The 19,949-nt window shown below is 44.6% G+C and overlaps 1 protein-coding gene across 3 annotated transcripts in view; it reads left to right on the top strand.

The window, feature by feature from the left end:
- coro2ba (coronin, actin binding protein, 2Ba) overlaps positions 1 to 19,949 on the top strand; it is an 87,117-nt gene that overhangs the window by 56,193 nt on the left and 10,975 nt on the right. For 2 of the 3 annotated variants that reach the window (XM_055231601.1, XM_033991749.2), the window contains exons 3-9: positions 11,969 to 12,085; positions 13,243 to 13,392; positions 13,848 to 14,012; positions 14,665 to 14,781; positions 15,202 to 15,306; positions 15,523 to 15,619; positions 16,391 to 16,503. In XM_055231601.1, coding sequence (XP_055087576.1) covers positions 11,969 to 12,085; positions 13,243 to 13,392; positions 13,848 to 14,012; positions 14,665 to 14,781; positions 15,202 to 15,306; positions 15,523 to 15,619; positions 16,391 to 16,503 — 864 coding nt within the window. Of the gene's footprint in view, positions 1 to 11,968; positions 12,086 to 13,242; positions 13,393 to 13,847; positions 14,013 to 14,664; positions 14,782 to 15,201; positions 15,311 to 15,522; positions 15,620 to 16,390; positions 16,504 to 19,949 lie in introns of all 3 variants that reach the window. The other variant, XM_055231602.1, reaches the window with a different exon arrangement.

The raw sequence follows: 19,949 nt of genomic DNA, 5'->3' as shown, positions 1-19,949 counted from the left end.
TTGTTTATTAAAACTGAACTAAATAACATGTTTACCTCATTAAACATCTCTGTAAGTCAATGTCATGGTTAAATATGTATTTTTGGGAGGTTTGAAGCGTCTGTCGTCTCCACTACCTCTGCAATATGGCCGACACCACCAAAAAAGAGCTATTCTAGGAAAAACTTAGCTTATATATATATATATATATATATATATATATATATTTGGTAACATCTTTTTGTATGGGTTTCACTTTTCACACCAGATACCACCAAGTTAATATTCAGTGCTCCGAGTGCCACCAGAACACCCAAACTTTCAGCTCTAATCACGTCTAAAATAGACTAAACCATGGATAATGTGGTTCAAAGAATAATTAACCCAAAAGAAGACGAACAAATGAATGATTTGTGTCTAAATTAAAATGCTATGCTTTATTGTTCATGTGCAGAACAGTGAGGGGGGTTGAGAGAGGGTCTAGATGCACAGGAGCCTCCTGTACCACTTCCTCTTCTTCTTCTCCAGCTCCTGCTCCAGTGCTATATTCATCTCCTCCAGCAGGGAGCGGTGTTCTTCTGTGGTCTTCAGCTGTTGCTCCAACGCACTGCATCTTTCAATCTGCAAGAAGCGCTCTACCTTCAGCTCCTCACAGATCTTAAAGATGACCGTCTTCTCCTCCTCGAGTTCGGCTTTGATTTTCTTGTGCTGTTCTACCTCCTGCTGTAGCGCACTGTTCTTTATGACCAGCAGGGAGCGCTCTTCTTCTGCTCTTGTCAGTAGCTGGTCTGACACACTACATCTCTCCACCAGCAGGGAGCGCTCTCCCTTTAGGGCTTCACAGGTCCTTAAAATGGCAGCGTTGTCTTCGTATAGTTCAACTCTGCCACGTTTCTCCTGCTCCACCTCCTGCTGTAATACAGTGTTTCTTTCTGCCAGCAGGGAGCGCTCTTCCTGTGTTGCCTTCAGCTCCAGCTCCAGTGCACTACATCTCTCCACCAGCAGGGAGCGCTCTCCCTTTACGGCTTCACAGGTCCTCAAAATGGCAGCGTTGTCTTCGTATAGTACAACTCTGCCATGTTTCTCCTGCTCCACCTCCTGCTGTAATACAGTGTTTCTTTCCGCCAGCAGGGAGCGCTCTTCCTGTGTTCTCCTCAGCTCCAGCTCCAGTGCACTATATCTTTCTGCCAGCAGGGAGCACTCTGCCTTCAGGTCTTCCACCTCCTGCTGTAGTGCGCTGTTCCTTTCGACCAGCAGGGAGCGCTCTCCTGCTGACCTCCTCAGTTGCTGCTCTAGGGTATTGCATCGTTCTTCCAGCTGGGAGCGCTCTACCTTTGACTTGCTCAGCTCCTCCTTGGTCTCCTCACAGGTCCTCAAAATGGCGTCCTTCTCCTCCTCCATCTTTTGGATCTGTGTTTCTTTGGTTTTCACTTGCTGGAACATCTGGACCGTCTCTTGTTGTTTGGTCTCCAGTTCCTGTTTCAGAGCAGACATGTCCGCTTTACGTCTCACCAGAGCACACTCCAGTTTAGCGTTCTGCTCCATCAGCGTTGCATTCTCCGTAGATTTCTCCTGCATTTTGAATTTCATGTCGGCAGCGTCTTTCCGCTTTTCTTTTTCCCACTTTTTGGATTTTTGGCGGGAATCTTTTTGACTTTGCTCTAATGTCTCTTTCATTTCTGCGACCTGTTTCTGCAAAGCTTCAATGGTGCCATCTTTGGACTGAAGCTGGAGTTTCAGTTCATCCGACTGGTCTATGAGTGCTCCTCTCTCCTCTTTCATTTTGTCTAGTTCAGCTTGGAGTTTTTGTGTTGTTTTGGCCATTTCAAATTCTAACATTATTGAGGCCATGCTCGTCTCATCTTCCTCCTCAGACCACTGTTGGGTTTGAGGCCCTAACTCCTCTGTCTCCAACTCCTCAAGAGTTACAGAGGTTTGGACCACCTCTTCAGATGGTCCAGAGGTCTGGTCTGGATCGGGGGAAGACATCTCCAGGTCATCCATGAAGTGGAATTCCTCGCTGTAGAGGAGTTCGTCGTCTTCAGACGTATAGTCACACCAGTTTTTGGACATGTTTGCTTCTCTGAGTTGGGTCGCTGCGTGCTCGTTCGAGTGCTGAGTTGAAGTGAGGTTTGGTTTGTGCTGCACTTACACTTACAGACTTTTCATTTAGAATCTGTCGATGTCATAAAGAAATAGAATGTTCCGTTGCCACGTGTTGCTAGGAGATGCCAGATGATGTCACATATAATAATTCCATATATGAGCATGAGTGTGTTGCTATAGTTACACATGAATGCCAACATATCAATGATTTATTTATATAATTGTTTATTAAAACTGAACTAAATAACATGTTTACCTCATTAAACATCTCTGTAAGTCAATGTCATGGTTAAATATGTATTTTTGGGAGGTTTGAAGCGTCTGTCGTCTCCACCACCTCTGCAATATGGCCGACACCACCAAAAAAGAGCTATTCTAGGAAAAACTTAGCTTATATATATATATATATATATATATATATATATATATATATATATATATATATATATATATATATATATATATATATATATTTGGTAACATCTTTTTGTATGGGTTTCACTTTTCACACCAGATACCACCAAGTTAATATTCAGTGCTCCGAGTGCCACCAGAACACCCAAACTTTCAGCTCTAATCACGTCTAAAATAGACTAAACCATGGATAATGTGGTTCAAAGAATAATTAACCCAAAAGAAGACGAACAAATGAATGATTTGTGTCTAAATTAAAATGCTATGCTTTATTGTTCATGTGCAGAACAGTGAGGGGGGTTGAGAGAGGGTCTAGATGCACAGGAGCCTCCTGTACCACTTCCTCTTCTTCTTCTCCAGCTCCTGCTCCAGTGCTATATTCATCTCCTCCAGCAGGGAGCGGTGTTCTTCTGTGGTCTTCAGCTGTTGCTCCAACGCACTGCATCTTTCAATCTGCAAGAAGCGCTCTACCTTCAGCTCCTCACAGATCTTAAAGATGACCGTCTTCTCCTCCTCGAGTTCGGCTTTGATTTTCTTGTGCTGTTCTACCTCCTGCTGTAGCGCACTGTTCTTTATGACCAGCAGGGAGCGCTCTTCTTCTGCTCTTGTCAGTAGCTGGTCTGACACACTACATCTCTCCACCAGCAGGGAGCGCTCTCCCTTTAGGGCTTCACAGGTCCTTAAAATGGCAGCGTTGTCTTCGTATAGTTCAACTCTGCCACGTTTCTCCTGCTCCACCTCCTGCTGTAATACAGTGTTTCTTTCTGCCAGCAGGGAGCGCTCTTCCTGTGTTGCCTTCAGCTCCAGCTCCAGTGCACTACATCTCTCCACCAGCAGGGAGCGCTCTCCCTTTACGGCTTCACAGGTCCTCAAAATGGCAGCGTTGTCTTCGTATAGTACAACTCTGCCATGTTTCTCCTGCTCCACCTCCTGCTGTAATACAGTGTTTCTTTCTGCCAGCAGGGAGCGCTCTTCCTGTGTTGCCTTCAGCTCCAGCTCCAGTGCACTACATCTCTCCACCAGCAGGGAGCGCTCTCCCTTTACGGCTACACAGGTCCTCAAAATGGCAGCGTTGTCTTCGTATAGTACAACTCTGCCATGTTTCTCCTGCTCCACCTCCTGCTGTAATACAGTGTTTCTTTCTGCCAGCAGGGAGCGCTCTTCCTGTGTTCTCCTCAGCTCCAGCTCCAGTGCACTATATCTTTCTGCCAGCAGGGAGCACTCTGCCTTCAGGTCTTCCACCTCCTGCTGTAGTGCGCTGTTCCTTTCGACCAGCAGGGAGCGCTCTCCTGCTGACGTCCTCAGTTGCTGCTCTAGGGTATTGCATCGTTCTTCCAGCTGGGAGCGCTCTACCTTTGACTTGCTCAGCTCCTCCTTGGTCTCCTCACAGGTCCTCAAAATGGCGTCCTTCTCCTCCTCCATCTTTTGGATCTGTGTTTCTTTGGTCTTCACTTGCTGGAACATCTGGACCGTCTCTTGTTGTTTGGTCTCCAGTTCCTGTTTCAGAGCAGACATGTCCGCTTTACGTCTCACCAGAGCACACTCCAGTTTAGCGTTCTGCTCCATCAGCGTTGCATTCTCCGTAGATTTCTCCTGCATTTTGAATTTCATGTCGGCAGCGTCTTTCCGCTTTTCTTTTTCCCACTTTTTGGATTTTTGGCGGGAATCTTTTTGACTTTGCTCTAATGTCTCTTTCATTTCTGCGACCTGTTTCTGCAAAGCTTCAATGGTGCCATCTTTGGACTGAAGCTGGAGTTTCAGTTCATCCGACTGGTCTATGAGTGCTCCTCTCTCCTCTTTCATTTTGTCTAGTTCAGCTTGGAGTTTTTGTGTTGTTTTGGCCATTTCAAATTCTAACATTATTGAGGCCATGCTCGTCTCATCTTCCTCCTCAGACCACTGTTGGGTTTGAGGCCCTAACTCCTCTGTCTCCAACTCCTCAAGAGTTACAGAGGTTTGGACCACCTCTTCAGATGGTCCAGAGGTCTGGTCTGGATCGGGGGAAGACATCTCCAGGTCATCCATGAAGTGGAATTCCTCGCTGTAGAGGAGTTCGTCGTCTTCAGACGTATAGTCACACCAGTTTTTGGACATGTTTGCTTCTCTGAGTTGGGTCGCTGCGTGCTCGTTCGAGTGCTGAGTTGAAGTGAGGTTTGGTTTGTGCTGCACTTACACTTACAGACTTTTCATTTAGAATCTGTCGATGTCATAAAGAAATAGAATGTTCCGTTGCCACGTGTTGCTAGGAGATGCCAGATGATGTCACATATAATAATTCCATATATGAGCATGAGTGTGTTGCTATAGTTACACATGAATGCCAACATATCAATGATTTATTTATATAATTGTTTATTAAAACTGAACTAAATAACATGTTTACCTCATTAAACATCTCTGTAAGTCAATGTCATGGTTAAATATGTATTTTTGGGAGGTTTGAAGCGTCTGTCGTCTCCACCACCTCTGCAATATGGCCGACACCACCAAAAAAGAGCTATTCTAGGAAAAACTTAGCTTATATATATATATATATATATATATATATATATATATATATATATATATATATATATATATATATATATATATATATATATTTGGTAACATCTTTTTGTATGGGTTTCACTTTTCACACCAGATACCACCAAGTTAATATTCAGTGCTCCGAGTGCCACCAGAACACCCAAACTTTCAGCTCTAATCACGTCTAAAATAGACTAAACCATGGATAATGTGGTTCAAAGAATAATTAACCCAAAAGAAGACGAACAAATGAATGATTTGTGTCTAAATTAAAATGCTATGCTTTATTGTTCATGTGCAGAACAGTGAGGGGGGTTGAGAGAGGGTCTAGATGCACAGGAGCCTCCTGTACCACTTCCTCTTCTTCTTCTCCAGCTCCTGCTCCAGTGCTATATTCATCTCCTCCAGCAGGGAGCGGTGTTCTTCTGTGGTCTTCAGCTGTTGCTCCAACGCACTGCATCTTTCAATCTGCAAGAAGCGCTCTACCTTCAGCTCCTCACAGATCTTAAAGATGACCGTCTTCTCCTCCTCGAGTTCGGCTTTGATTTTCTTGTGCTGTTCTACCTCCTGCTGTAGCGCACTGTTCTTTATGACCAGCAGGGAGCGCTCTTCTTCTGCTCTTGTCAGTAGCTGGTCTGACACACTACATCTCTCCACCAGCAGGGAGCGCTCTCCCTTTAGGGCTTCACAGGTCCTTAAAATGGCAGCGTTGTCTTCGTATAGTACAACTCTGCCACGTTTCTCCTGCTCCACCTCCTGCTGTAATACAGTGTTTCTTTCTGCCAGCAGGGAGCGCTCTTCCTGTGTTGCCTTCAGCTCCAGCTCCAGTGCACTACATCTCTCCACCAGCAGGGAGCGCTCTCCCTTTACGGCTTCACAGGTCCTCAAAATGGCAGCGTTGTCTTCGTATAGTACAACTCTGCCATGTTTCTCCTGCTCCACCTCCTGCTGTAATACAGTGTTTCTTTCTGCCAGCAGGGAGCGCTCTTCCTGTGTTGCCTTCAGCTCCAGCTCCAGTGCACTACATCTCTCCACCAGCAGGGAGCGCTCTCTCTTTACGGCTTCACAGGTCCTCAAAATGGCAGCGTTGTCTTCGTATAGTACAACTCTGCCATGTTTCTCCTGCTCCACCTCCTGCTGTAATACAGTGTTTCTTTCTGCCAGCAGGGAGCGCTCTTCCTGTGTTCTCCTCAGCTCCAGCTCCAGTGCACTATATCTTTCTGCCAGCAGGGAGCACTCTGCCTTCAGGTCTTCCACCTCCTGCTGTAGTGCGCTGTTCCTTTCGACCAGCAGGGAGCGCTCTCCTGCTGACGTCCTCAGTTGCTGCTCTAGGGTATTGCATCGTTCTTCCAGCTGGGAGCGCTCTACCTTTGACTTGCTCAGCTCCTCCTTGGTCTCCTCACAGGTCCTCAAAATGGCGTCCTTCTCCTCCTCCATCTTTTGGATCTGTGTTTCTTTGGTCTTCACTTGCTGGAACATCTGGACCGTCTCTTGTTGTTTGGTCTCCAGTTCCTGTTTCAGAGCAGACATGTCCGCTTTACGTCTCACCAGAGCACACTCCAGTTTAGCGTTCTGCTCCATCAGCATTGCATTCTCCGTAGATTTCTCCTGCATTTTGAATTTCATGTCGGCAGCGTCTTTCCGCTTTTCTTTTTCCCACTTTTTGGATTTTTGGCGGGAATCTTTTTGACTTTGCTCTAATGTCTCTTTCATTTCTGTGACCTGTTTCTGCAAAGCTTCAATGGTGCCATCTTTGGACTGAAGCTGGAGTTTCAGTTCATCCGACTGGTCTATGAGTGCTCCTCTCTCCTCTTTCATTTTGTCTAGTTCAGCTTGGAGTTTTTGTGTTGTTTTGGCCATTTCAAATTCTAACATTATTGAGGCCATGCTCGTCTCATCTTCCTCCTCAGACCACTGTTGGGTTTGAGGCCCTAACTCCTCTGTCTCCAACTCCTCAAGAGTTACAGAGGTTTGGACCATCTCTTCAGATGGTCCAGAGGTCTGGTCTGGATCGGGGGAAGACATCTCCAGGTCATCCATGAAGTGGAATTCCTCGCTGTAGAGGAGTTCGTCGTCTTCAGACGTATAGTCACACCAGTTTTTGGACATGTTTGCTTCTCTGAGTTGGGTCGCTGCGTGCTCGTTCGAGTGCTGAGTTGAAGTGAGGTTTGGTTTGTGCTGCACTTACACTTACAGACTTTTCATTTAGAATCTGTCGATGTCATAAAGAAATAGAATGTTCCGTTGCCACGTGTTGCTAGGAGATGCCAGATGATGTCACATATAATAATTCCATATATGAGCATGAGTGTGTTGCTATAGTTACACATGAATGCCAACATATCAATGATTTATTTATATAATTGTTTATTAAAACTGAACTAAATAACATGTTTACCTCATTAAACATCTCTGTAAGTCAATGTCATGGTTAAATATGTATTTTTGGGAGGTTTGAAGCGTCTGTCGTCTCCACCACCTCTGCAATATGGCCGACACCACCAAAAAAGAGCTATTCTAGGAAAAACTTAGCTCATATATATATATATATATATATATATATATATATATATATATATATATATATATATATATATATTTATATATATATATATATATATATATATATATATATATATATATATATATATATATATATATATATATATATATATTTATATATATATATATATATATATATATATATATATATATATATATATATATATATATATTTGGTAACATCTTTTTGTATGGGTTTCACTTTTCACACCAGATACCACCAAGTTAATATTCAGTGCTCCGAGTGCCACCAGAACACCCAAACTTTCAGCTCTAATCACGTCTAAAATAGACTAAACCATGGATAATGTGGTTCAAAGAATAATTAACCCAAAAGAAGACGAACAAATGAATGATTTGTGTCTAAATTAAAATGCTATGCTTTATTGTTCATGTGCAGAACAGTGAGGGGGGTTGAGAGAGGGTCTAGATGCACAGGAGCCTCCTGTACCACTTCCTCTTCTTCTTCTCCAGCTCCTGCTCCAGTGCTATATTCATCTCCTCCAGCAGGGAGCGGTGTTCTTCTGTGGTCTTCAGCTGTTGCTCCAACGCACTGCATCTTTCAATCTGCAAGAAGCGCTCTACCTTCAGCTCCTCACAGATCTTAAAGATGACCGTCTTCTCCTCCTCGAGTTCGGCTTTGATTTTCTTGTGCTGTTCTACCTCCTGCTGTAGCGCACTGTTCTTTATGACCAGCAGGGAGCGCTCTTCTTCTGCTCTTGTCAGTAGCTGGTCTGACACACTACATCTCTCCACCAGCAGGGAGCGCTCTCCCTTTAGGGCTTCACAGGTCCTTAAAATGGCAGCGTTGTCTTCGTATAGTTCAACTCTGCCACGTTTCTCCTGCTCCACCTCCTGCTGTAATACAGTGTTTCTTTCCGCCAGCAGGGAGCGCTCTTCCTGTGTTCTCCTCAGCTCCAGCTCCAGTGCACTATATCTTTCTGCCAGCAGGGAGCACTCTGCCTTCAGGTCTTCCACCTCCTGCTGTAGTGCGCTGTTCCTTTCGACCAGCAGGGAGCGCTCTCCTGCTGACCTCCTCAGTTGCTGCTCTAGGGTATTGCATCGTTCTTCCAGCTGGGAGCGCTCTACCTTTGACTTGCTCAGCTCCTCCTTGGTCTCCTCACAGGTCCTCAAAATGGCGTCCTTCTCCTCCTCCATCTTTTGGATCTGTGTTTCTTTGGTTTTCACTTGCTGGAACATCTGGACCGTCTCTTGTTGTTTGGTCTCCAGTTCCTGTTTCAGAGCAGACATGTCCGCTTTACGTCTCACCAGAGCACACTCCAGTTTAGCGTTCTGCTCCATCAGCGTTGCATTCTCCGTAGATTTCTCCTGCATTTTGAATTTCATGTCGGCAGCGTCTTTCCGCTTTTCTTTTTCCCACTTTTTGGATTTTTGGCGGGAATCTTTTTGACTTTGCTCTAATGTCTCTTTCATTTCTGCGACCTGTTTCTGCAAAGCTTCAATGGTGCCATCTTTGGACTGAAGCTGGAGTTTCAGTTCATCCGACTGGTCTATGAGTGCTCCTCTCTCCTCTTTCATTTTGTCTAGTTCAGCTTGGAGTTTTTGTGTTGTTTTGGCCATTTCAAATTCTAACATTATTGAGGCCATGCTCGTCTCATCTTCCTCCTCAGACCACTGTTGGGTTTGAGGCCCTAACTCCTCTGTCTCCAACTCCTCAAGAGTTACAGAGGTTTGGACCATCTCTTCAGATGGTCCAGAGGTCTGGTCTGGATCGGGGGAAGACATCTCCAGGTCATCCATGAAGTGGAATTCCTCGCTGTAGAGGAGTTCGTCGTCTTCAGACGTATAGTCACACCAGTTTTTGGACATGTTTGCTTCTCTGAGTTGGGTCGCTGCGTGCTCGTTCGAGTGCTGAGTTGAAGTGAGGTTTGGTTTGTGCTGCACTTATACTTACAGACTTTTCATTTAGAATCTGTCGATGTCATAAAGAAATAGAATGTTCCGTTGCCACGTGTTGCTAGGAGACGCCAGATGATGTCACATATAATAATTCCATATATGAGCATGAGTGTGTTGCTATAGTTACACATGAATGCCAACATATCAATGATTTATTTATATAATTGTTTATTAAAACTGAACTAAATAACATGTTTACCTCATTAAACATCTCTGTAAGTCAATGTCATGGTTAAATATGTATTTTTGGGAGGTTTGAAGCGTCTGTCGTCTCCACCACCTCTGCAATATGGCCGACACCACCAAAAAAGAGCTATTCTAGGAAAAACTTAGCTTATATATATATATATATATATATATATATATATATATATATATATATATATATATATATATATATATATATATATATATATATATATATATATATATACATACACACACACACACACACACACACACACACACACACACACACCCCCACACACACACACACCCACACACCCCACACACACACACACACACCCCCACACACACACACAGACAGGTTGGTTTTCCATGCCTTTTGGGGAAACTGGTCCTAACCTTAACCATAGTCACTATTTTCCTTAAAGATACAGTATGTGACTTTTTGGAGGTCATCTGATGATTCCATGGAAATAGAAAGTTAAAACCATAAGTCCTCCTCCTGGCCAGTAGGGAGGCATGTTTTCAGCGCAATAAAAACTACTTTTTTTTCTTTTGGCTAAAAAGTTACATTGTGTGGCTTTAAGCTAAACACTAAACGTAACCCATCTGAATCTTTGTCTGAACTCTGAACCATATTGTTGATCTACATGAGGACGGCCGTCATGGGGACCTCATTTTTAGTGATGGTCTGTAAAAGTAGTAAAGTATTGTACTCATGTGTAAATTTTAGGTATCTGTACTTTACTTAAATAGATTTTACGTACTTTACTTTTACTTTAGTTATTTTCTACTCCACTTACATTTTTTAACTGGACTGATTTTTTATGTTTTTATTTTTTCAGAGACCTGCTAAAAAGGCTGAGGGTTTATTTTTAACACATAAACTAAAAGAGTAAAAAGTACAAGTATTTTTGTGCTGATTTAAAGTACATTTTTAAATAGGTACTCTATTACTTTTGCTATTTTTTTCACAGATTTTTTTTTTCATTTGATTCTTTTTCATGAGTATTTCTTTGCTCTTTTATCTGTACTTTTACTTAAGTAACAAAATCCACCACTGATGTCCCATAAGGGAGGCAGGTCCTCATGATGTGATAAATACCCACTCACACAAACATGGGTGTCTCTTCTGCTCATGAAACTGTTATTTAACTAATATTTTGTCTTATTGTTTTGATTCATCACATTTGACTAAATTGGATCCAGAGGAAGCTGAAGTGATGCCCGGAGGAGACGTTGATAATGACATTGTGACTCTGTGTTCTTAGGCCAAACCTCTTCTCTCTCAGCTCGTGTCTGTGTACTGTCCAGTCACTAAGTTGGTTGCAGATGATGTCATTATTTGATGAGTTTATTCAGTCACACACAAACTGAAAATAGTAGCACAGTTATTATTGTGAACACCGCACACACAACATTACTGTGACTCGTGTGTGCTCTGTGCAGTGGTGCTGAGCCTCACTCTCACTCGGAGCTTTAACAGTCACACAGTAGAACGCCTCACATTAGCTAAACTGTTAATGTGTGATCAGCATAACATTAGCAGTTCCAATTCCTGCCATTTTTTAATATACTTATTAAAGGAGACAAAATCTTCTTGTGTTCCCTGTTTATTAGCTTATACTTCATTAACTCATGCTTCAGTAATCTTTTGTTGTCCTGTAGGATTGGTTAGGACTGGTTAGACCCTGGTTAGACCCTGGTTAGATCCTGGTTAGACCCTGGTTAGTCCCTGGTTAAATCCTGGTTAGATCTTGGTTAGATCCTGGCTAGACCCTGGTTAGACCCTGGTTAGTCCCTGGTTAGTCCTTGGTTAGCTCCTGGTTATCACCTGGTTAGTCCCTGGCTAGACCCTGGTTAGACCCGAGTTTGTCCCAGAGGAGGTCAGTGAGGAGGTCAGAGGACGCCAAATCATTCATCCTGACCCACATCCACAGCTCCTCCAGTGTGAGGAGCCGCTGCCCCCCTCTGGACGGCCCTGGTCACTACATAAACACCACACAGACACAGACGTCCCACTGCAACAGACAGACCTCCTCCAGTCCATGCACTTTGATTAGGCCGACTCATATACAACAGTCTAATCTAATAATGACCAAGGATGATTTTATTTATTTATTCATTTTGGGTAGGCCTATAGTTTAACCTTATATATTTAACACATTCTTACAAGTTTAGAGTGCTGGGAAAATCATCATTTCTATTATTATTAAATTAAACCTGACAGGCCCAAATGCCTTGTATAATGTAAATGCTTTTATGTGTCTTACAGTCCGGGCGTTTGGACTCACACCACCCCAAAGTCTGTGGTCACCAGGGGAATGTTCTGGACATCAAGTGGAACCCCTTCTTTGAGAACATCATTGCGTCCTGCTCAGAAGACACCTCTGTAAGTGTTCTGTACCAGGGCAATAAGTGTATATTATGGTACTAGTGCGGAGTTTGTTTTAAATGTCCTATATTTTGCAAAACTGACTATTGTGAGTTTCTAGCCATGTTAGAGCATTGTTACCTCTGCCAAAGCATACCTGTGTGTCTTTTGTTTCATTCACACATGTTTGAGTAAGCCTTTATTATTATTAATGTTTAAAACAAGTTGAAATAGCATCTGTTGTTATATAGCATATGTTATTATGTCTGTTATTATGTCAAAATCCTTATACATTTTTTCAGTATCATTCCATAATTCAATTTACATTAAATGCTCCAACAAATGTTACACCTTTTCATAGTGGTCTCAAGTTCACCTCATCATTTAAAACATTTGTACAGTACTTTTACTTTTGTGGTACTTTTATGTGGAGTACTTGTATACAGTCCTTTCACATGTCAAAACTTTGACTCGCATAGTACTTTTATATGCGGCGTACTTCTTTGTGTAGTACTGTTGCGTTTACAGTACTTTACGCGTGTAGTACTTTCATTCAGATACGGCCCTTTTACGCGTGTAGAACTTTGACTTGTTGGTGGATAATCTGGTGCTTTCACAGCGATCCGGGCAGCAGTTGTAATCCAGTGTAATCCCACAGCTCTGGGCTGTGGTGTTACTGACCAGAGTCTTCTGTGTGTCTGTGTGCTCTGCCCCATGCACCGTACAAGTATATCTATGACTTCAGAATGTTTATATTTCTGAGTAGGATGGAGCGTGTTGGATAGGATTAGTCTCTTAGTAATTTTAAGGTGTTATTTCAAGCCCAACTGAGTAAATACAACTCAAATGTCTCAACTGGTCATTACTATTGAAAAATATTGATAATTATTCAGAAAACTTATTGAACTTTTTGTGTGTTTTTCCAGTCAAAGATAAATGATAACTAAATACAATTCAAATAAAACTGGATTAACCCAAATGCTCTATATAAGATAAAATTGTAAAATTGTAAAATTGTAAGGCATTTCAATAAAGATTTTCTTGTGTATTCTTTTGACAGTGGACAGGTCTTGTTCTAACCCTCCATTCCTCCAATTCTTCCCAAATACTTCTTACTCCAATCTGACCCTGAGTTGTTTGTACTGACAGGTGCATAACCGTGTGTTCTGTGACAGGTGCGTGTATGGGAGATCCCTGAGGGCGGGCTGAGGCGTAACATGAACGCCGCCCTGCTGGAGCTATATGGACACAGCAGACGAGTGGGGCTTATCGAGTGGCACCCCACCAGCAGCGGCATCCTATTCAGCGCCGGCTACGACTACAAGGTCAAAACTCACACACTAATCTCTTGTCTAAGCTAGAGTAAGTATAAAACAAGCAGATACGAGCATTCATTGATAGCAAATGGAAGTCCAGTCTTCCTATTTTATCAGAAGTTTTTAGTATTTTGTCCCCATTCCTGTCAGTTGCATTGAATTGTATTGATAAGCGACATTGCAAATATAAACAGACAAAGGACAGCTGTAACATTGCAACAGACACAAACTGCATTAGATGAAATGGAAATGAGTTGAATTATTGTTGTTATGTCCAATATCCCACTGTATTTATCCAGCCACAAGATAGAATGTGATTATCAATAATGATTTCACCCATAGCACAACAGAACAGCAGGAAGAAAGATTGTGATGCGCCTCAAACCCGTTCCACTCTTGCACACACACGTAGTTATCTGTGTGTAGTCCCTCCCTGGCCCTGACAGTCCTGTCCCTGTGAGCAGATCCTGATCTGGAACTTGGAGCTGGGGGAGCCGGTGAAGATGATCGACTGTCACTCAGACGTGGTCCTCAGCATGTCCTTCAACACGGACGGCAGCCTGTTAGCCACCAGCTGTAAGGACCGCAAGCTCAGGGTCATCGAGCCGCGCTCAGGCCGAGTGCTGCAGGTCAGAGCAGCCACCACAGCAACAGACGCTCTGGGCTAGGACTGGCCAGTGGTTTCTACTCCATATTTATTTTTTTTTACATCATTAAGGTACTCCACACTCTGTGGTGATAAGCCACTTCTGCAGTCATAGCTGCCCTGAGGCAGACTAACACACCTCCATTAATCCTTCACATATCTATAAGATTTAGGCAAGCAGGGTGAAGTGTCTTGCCCAAGAAACCAATAAGAATTTACTAAGATGGGACCTCCAACCTTTAGGTAAGTTACACACTTACCGACTCATAGGCAAATGGCTCTTTTATTTAGAACAGTAACAAAGTAGCTTAAAGAAAAGCGTGTGTTGTTTGTGCAAACTCTGTTATATTCCACTATAATGGTTTCTGAGTAATGTGTGGAAAGCCCTGTTGTTGTGTCTGACCTTGGTCCTTGTACTTCCTGATCAGTGTGACATGATGTGTGATTAGAGCCATATGCTCCACACCAAACTGAACCAATCAGGAGCAGGAACAGGTATATATATATATTTTACTATTAGATTATTAGTCTTTCAGGATAATCTTTAAAGTACCATAGTAATTTCTGGAGTATTGGATTACTGAAGTACTGTATTTTATTGTGCCCTTAAACCTCTCTCCTCTGTGTGTCTGCAGGAGGCCAACTGTAAAAACCACCGTGTGAACCGCGTGGTGTTCCTTGGCAACATGAAGCGTTTGCTGACCACCGGCTTCTCCCGCTGGAACACGAGACAGATCGCCTTATGGGACCAGGTCAGAGCCACCTCCAGACCCGCCTAAGTGTACCCAGGTCTGACCCCTCTGTGTGGGCTGTGACATACCAGATCTGACCCTCTGTGTGGGCTGTGACATACCCAGGTCTGACCCCTCTGTGTGGGCTGTTACATATCCAGGTCTGACCCCTCTGTGTGGGCTGTTACATATCCAGGTCTGACCCCTCTGTGTGGGCTATGACATACCCAGGTCTGACCCCTCTGTGTGGGCTATGACATACCCAGGTCTGACCCCTCTATGTGGGCTGTGACATACCCAGGTCTGACCCCTCTGTGTGGGCTGTCACATATCCAGGTCTGACCCCTCTGTGTGGGCTGTTACATACCCAGGTCTGACCCCTCTGTGTGGGCTGTTTCAGGGGGATAGGCCTAACCCCTCTTTTGTTGTGGGCTCTTGCAGGAGGACCTGTCCATGCCCATGGTGGAGGAGGACATAGATGGACTCTCTGGACTACTCTTCCCCTTCTATGACGCAGACACTCACATGCTGTATCTTGCAGGAAAGGCAAGTTGTTAGTGTGTAGGTCTAGATTACTTGGTTTGCTTCAAGAAATGTCTGATGGTTTATTTTGTATTGCACAAAAACGTAAAGATCTTGGTAAAGGAGCGGCAATTTAAGTACTGAATTATCCCCCACATCCTTTTAAAGAAACATCTTAGATAACTGCAGATAAGTTGATTTTCCTTGCACACAAAGCTAACATGCTAACCTATGTTTCAGGGAGATGGGAACATCCGGTACTTTGAGGTGACCACGGAGAAGCCGTACCTGCAGTACCTGATGGAGTTTAGGTCCCCTGCACCACAGAAGGGGCTGGGTAAGGTTGCCTTCTTACTCTCCTGCCTGGTGTGCTGAGGGGGGCTGGAATATGGGTCCAAGGTCAGGTCTATCTGTGGAGGGCTGCTCTCAGTGCTTTGTGTAGATCAAAAGGAGAAGGGGGGGGGGACTTACAAGTTCTAAAGATTATATCTCAGGCAGGTAATGGAAGATTTTAAGCACAAACCAAACCAAGTTGAAACATCTACAGTTTGAATCTTACTATCCATCATAGAATTTGTCCTCCATCCAAGCACTTAATGAGTTTCAGGCAAGAATCTGGCATGACAACAGTCCTCTGTTGTATCAATAACACAATTCAAGCTCAAAGTAATTTCCGATAGACGTTTAAAACATTCAACATTAAAGGTGTAATATGTAACATTTCTGATGGGGGCCTGTGATGAAGTTCACCATTTCTGCGTCATAAGATAGATGGTATGTGGCCGTATCTGCTTCTCAAGGCCCAGGAAGCTAAGCAGGGCTGTGCCTGGTTGGTACTTGGATGGGAGACAGCTGGGAATATGAGGTGCCACAGTCAAGTGCAAACTATTGTTGTGTCCTTAGACAAGACACTTGACCCACATTGCCTAGGTTGGTGGTGGTGGGAGGGGGGAGTGTGGAGTGAATGAATAATGTAACGTTAAGTGCTCTGGATGTCTGGGAAGTTGCTATATAGGGCACTTATAGGTGCGAGCATATAGGACCCATATCAACGCAGTTTTCGCATTTTTACTGACATAAATGCTCCCCTTGTGTGTGGAATGTGCAGGAGTGATGCCAAAGCACGGTCTGGACGTCGGAGCCTGTGAGGTGTTTCGCTTCTACAAACTGATACCTCTGAAGGGCCTGATTGAGCCCATCTCCATGATCGTGCCTAGGAGGGTCTGTACCACCACTACACCTTCACACAGTACACTCCACCCTCACACTACACCTTACACTACACCCTCACATTACACCCTCACACTACACCTTACACTACACCCTCACACTACACCCTTACACAACACCCTCACACTACACCCTTACACAACACCCTCACACTACACCCTTACACTACACCCTCACACTACACCCTCACACTACACCCTCACACTACACCCTTACACTACACCCTCACACTACACCCTTACACAACACCCTCACACTCCACTCTCACACTACACCCTCACACTACACCCTTACACTACACCCTCACACTCCACTCTCACACTCCACTCTCACACTACACCCTTACACTACACCCTTACACTACACCCCTACACTACACTCTTTCACAGACATGATTGTGTCCAGGAGGGTCTGTAACACCACTACACTATACACACACAACAAAATAATCTAAGTGAATATACTGTACATCCAAACATTTGGACACAAAACTCTCATTTGTGTGGGTTGCATTTTCATGCTGCAATTTCTTGTGTAGTGGGAACTTAAGCTGCAAATAATGGAGTAAGCCTAAATTCCAGTTTATAGTGATGTAGTTATGGCTTTTCTCAGCAACTTATCTAGTCAAGTTATCTGTCCAATACATATACACAGTTCTTAATGACAATCTAAAGTTTGTACGTGATAAAACTATAAATGTGCTATGTTTTGGTGTTTGTGGTATTAAATATTATTAAATCGGTGATTCTTGAGAGTCGGGACAAAACAGGTTTTGAATTGTGATTTTTTTTTTTTTTTTTTTAAAGCATTCTACTTTTATGAGAGCTATATATGTTTGTAGAGTAAGGTCTGAGCTGTGTAGAAATGCAAAGGAACAGGTTCTGACTAAAAACATTTTTTACAAAATGTTTTTTTATATAACTCAGTCATTTGCAACTCCATCAGACATACAAAAACATATAAAATTTGATTCATTACAACACTCATACATTCATAACAACACTGCTGAAAACTGAACAAATATGTTTTAATCTAGATGAAAACAGATGCTAAATTGAACACTAATCACAAAACAAACAATTATTTCACTTCTAAACCAAAATAAGACTTTCCCAGGAAAGGACAGTCCACTCTCCCTCCTCTCTCGACCCCCTGTCTCTCAGTCAGTCCCTCTTTATCCTCCTCTACCTCTCCAGTGCTCCTTCAATGTTCCCATCCACTTCTTCCACCTCTAATCTGCCCCTCCATGAGTTTTTATTCTGATATTGGTGATTTTACACATTCTAAATTGCATTTGACCCTTTGAAGCGCCAGTGTCAATGACTGGGCTATAGCCGGCTCATAATATAAGTGACAACTGACAATACAATTTCAAGAGATGAAAAGTGGAAAAATCTATTCCATTATAGATTTTTGTTAAGAAAATTAACCATTTAATTCCTTACTAAATTGGTGGGTTTGTCAACTCCGTCAGCCTAAAATGTCAACTCCGTAACACATTCAACTTCACATTATACAATGTTATTTATGTTGTATGAATATATTATATTTTAAACTTAAACCATGAATTTGCAATTTAACATATTTCTAAATTCATAAACAATATTTTATTAGCACAGGTGCATTTGTCAACTCCGTCAGACCTGAAATCTAACGAAGTTGACAACTGCCGGAGTTGACAAGTTTTTGTCTTGTGTCGTAACGGTGCGGATAGGACCAAAGGATGCAGACCAGAGCAGTTTTAACAGTGTTTATTTACAGCGGTGAAAATGCAGTCTTTAAACAGGTCACAAGAGCAGGTACAGGAACCGGGGAGCGGGAGACGGGTCAGGCGGGTGCGGTGCAGGTAGAGGCGGGCAGGACAGGACCAGGACGGGGATAGAAGCAGGTGCGGTACCAGGGCAGGCGGATCAGACGAAGACCAGAGCGGGGAGCGGGTGACAAACCAGAGACCAGGACCGGACAGGAGACGAGACGAGCAGGAGACGAGACGAGCAGGAGACGAGACGAGCAGGAGACGAGACGAGCAGGAGACAAGACGAGCTGGAAGCGATACCGGGACTGGAACGTGGCGGCAGGAGCTGGGCGAGTAGAGGCAGGAATCTGGAGGGTGCATAAATCCAAATGAGCATTTGCCGGAAAGTACCATATAACAAAGCTTAGCAAGAAACATTCACGTTTTACACGCGGACGGTCTGGCACCGAGTGTAGACTGCCAAGCCTTCTTGTACTCAGCAGCAGGTGGTGGTGATTAGGCTGATGCACCCCAGGTGTGCACGGGAGGAGTCAGGCACTCCACCCAGCTCCAGACACACAGGTAGGGGAGGGGGAGAGAGCACGGGAGGACAGGGAAACTGACATCATGACAGTACCCCCCCCCTAAGGTCCACCTCCTGGTGGACCCCCAGGCTTGTCAGGATGAGCGCGGTGGAAGTCTCTCACCATGTCGGGGTCCAGAATGCGTGCCCTGGGCACCCAGGATCGCTCCTCCGGACCGTAACCCTCCCAATCGACGAGGTACTGGAGGCCCCTACCACGGCGACGAACGTCAATCAGGCGGCGGACGGTGAACGCCGGGTGGCCGTCAATGACTCGGGCGGGCGGTGGGGGATCGGCCGGAGGGCACAGGTCGCTGGTCCGGACTGGTTTAACCTGGGAGACGTGAAAGGTCGGATGAATCCGGAGAGACGGGGGTAACTGGAGGCGCACCGCCGATGGATTTATGATCCTCATGATCTTAAACGGTCCCAGGAATCGGGGGGACAGCTTACGGGAGTCCGTCTTCAGCGGGACCGTCTTGGCGGAGAGCCAAACCATCTGGCCAGGTTGGTATACGGGCGCCGGGACACGGTGGCGATCGGCCGTCGCCTTAGTGCGCGCTCCAGCCCGAAGAAGGGCCGCCCTGGCCTTCTTCCAGATCCGGCGACAGCGCTGGAGATGGCGCTGAACAGACGGGACGGCGAGGTCCCTCTCCTCCGTGGGAAAGAGAGGGGGTTGATATCCCAGCGATGCCTCGAAGGGGGACATACCAGTGGCGGAACTCACGAGGGAGTTGTGAGCGTACTCTATCCAGGGTAGGTGAGTACTCCAGGTCGCGGGGTTGGCGGAGGCTGTGCACCGTAGGGCCGACTCCAGGTCTTGGTTGGCCCGCTCCGTCTGCCCATTAGATTGTGGATGGAACCCGGACGTGAGGCTAACCGTGGCCCCCAAACTGTCGCAGAAAGACCGCCATACCTGAGAGGTGAATTGGGTCCCTCTGTCGGACACGATGTCCACCGGGATGCCGTGGAGTCGGAAGACATGACTGGTCAGCTGGTCGGCAGTTTCTTTGGCTGTGGGGAGCTTAGGCAGGGCAACGAAATGGGCGGCCTTGGAGAAGCGGTCCACAATGGTGAGAACCACCGTGTTCCCCTGGGAAGGGGGAAGGCCCGTCACGA

Source organism: Periophthalmus magnuspinnatus, chromosome 3 (assembly GCF_009829125.3).
Source record: "Periophthalmus magnuspinnatus isolate fPerMag1 chromosome 3, fPerMag1.2.pri, whole genome shotgun sequence".
Classification (NCBI taxonomy): Eukaryota; Metazoa; Chordata; class Actinopteri; order Gobiiformes; family Gobiidae; genus Periophthalmus; species Periophthalmus magnuspinnatus.
Note: the sequence above shows the minus strand (reverse complement) of the source record. Positions and strands in the feature narration are given on the sequence as shown.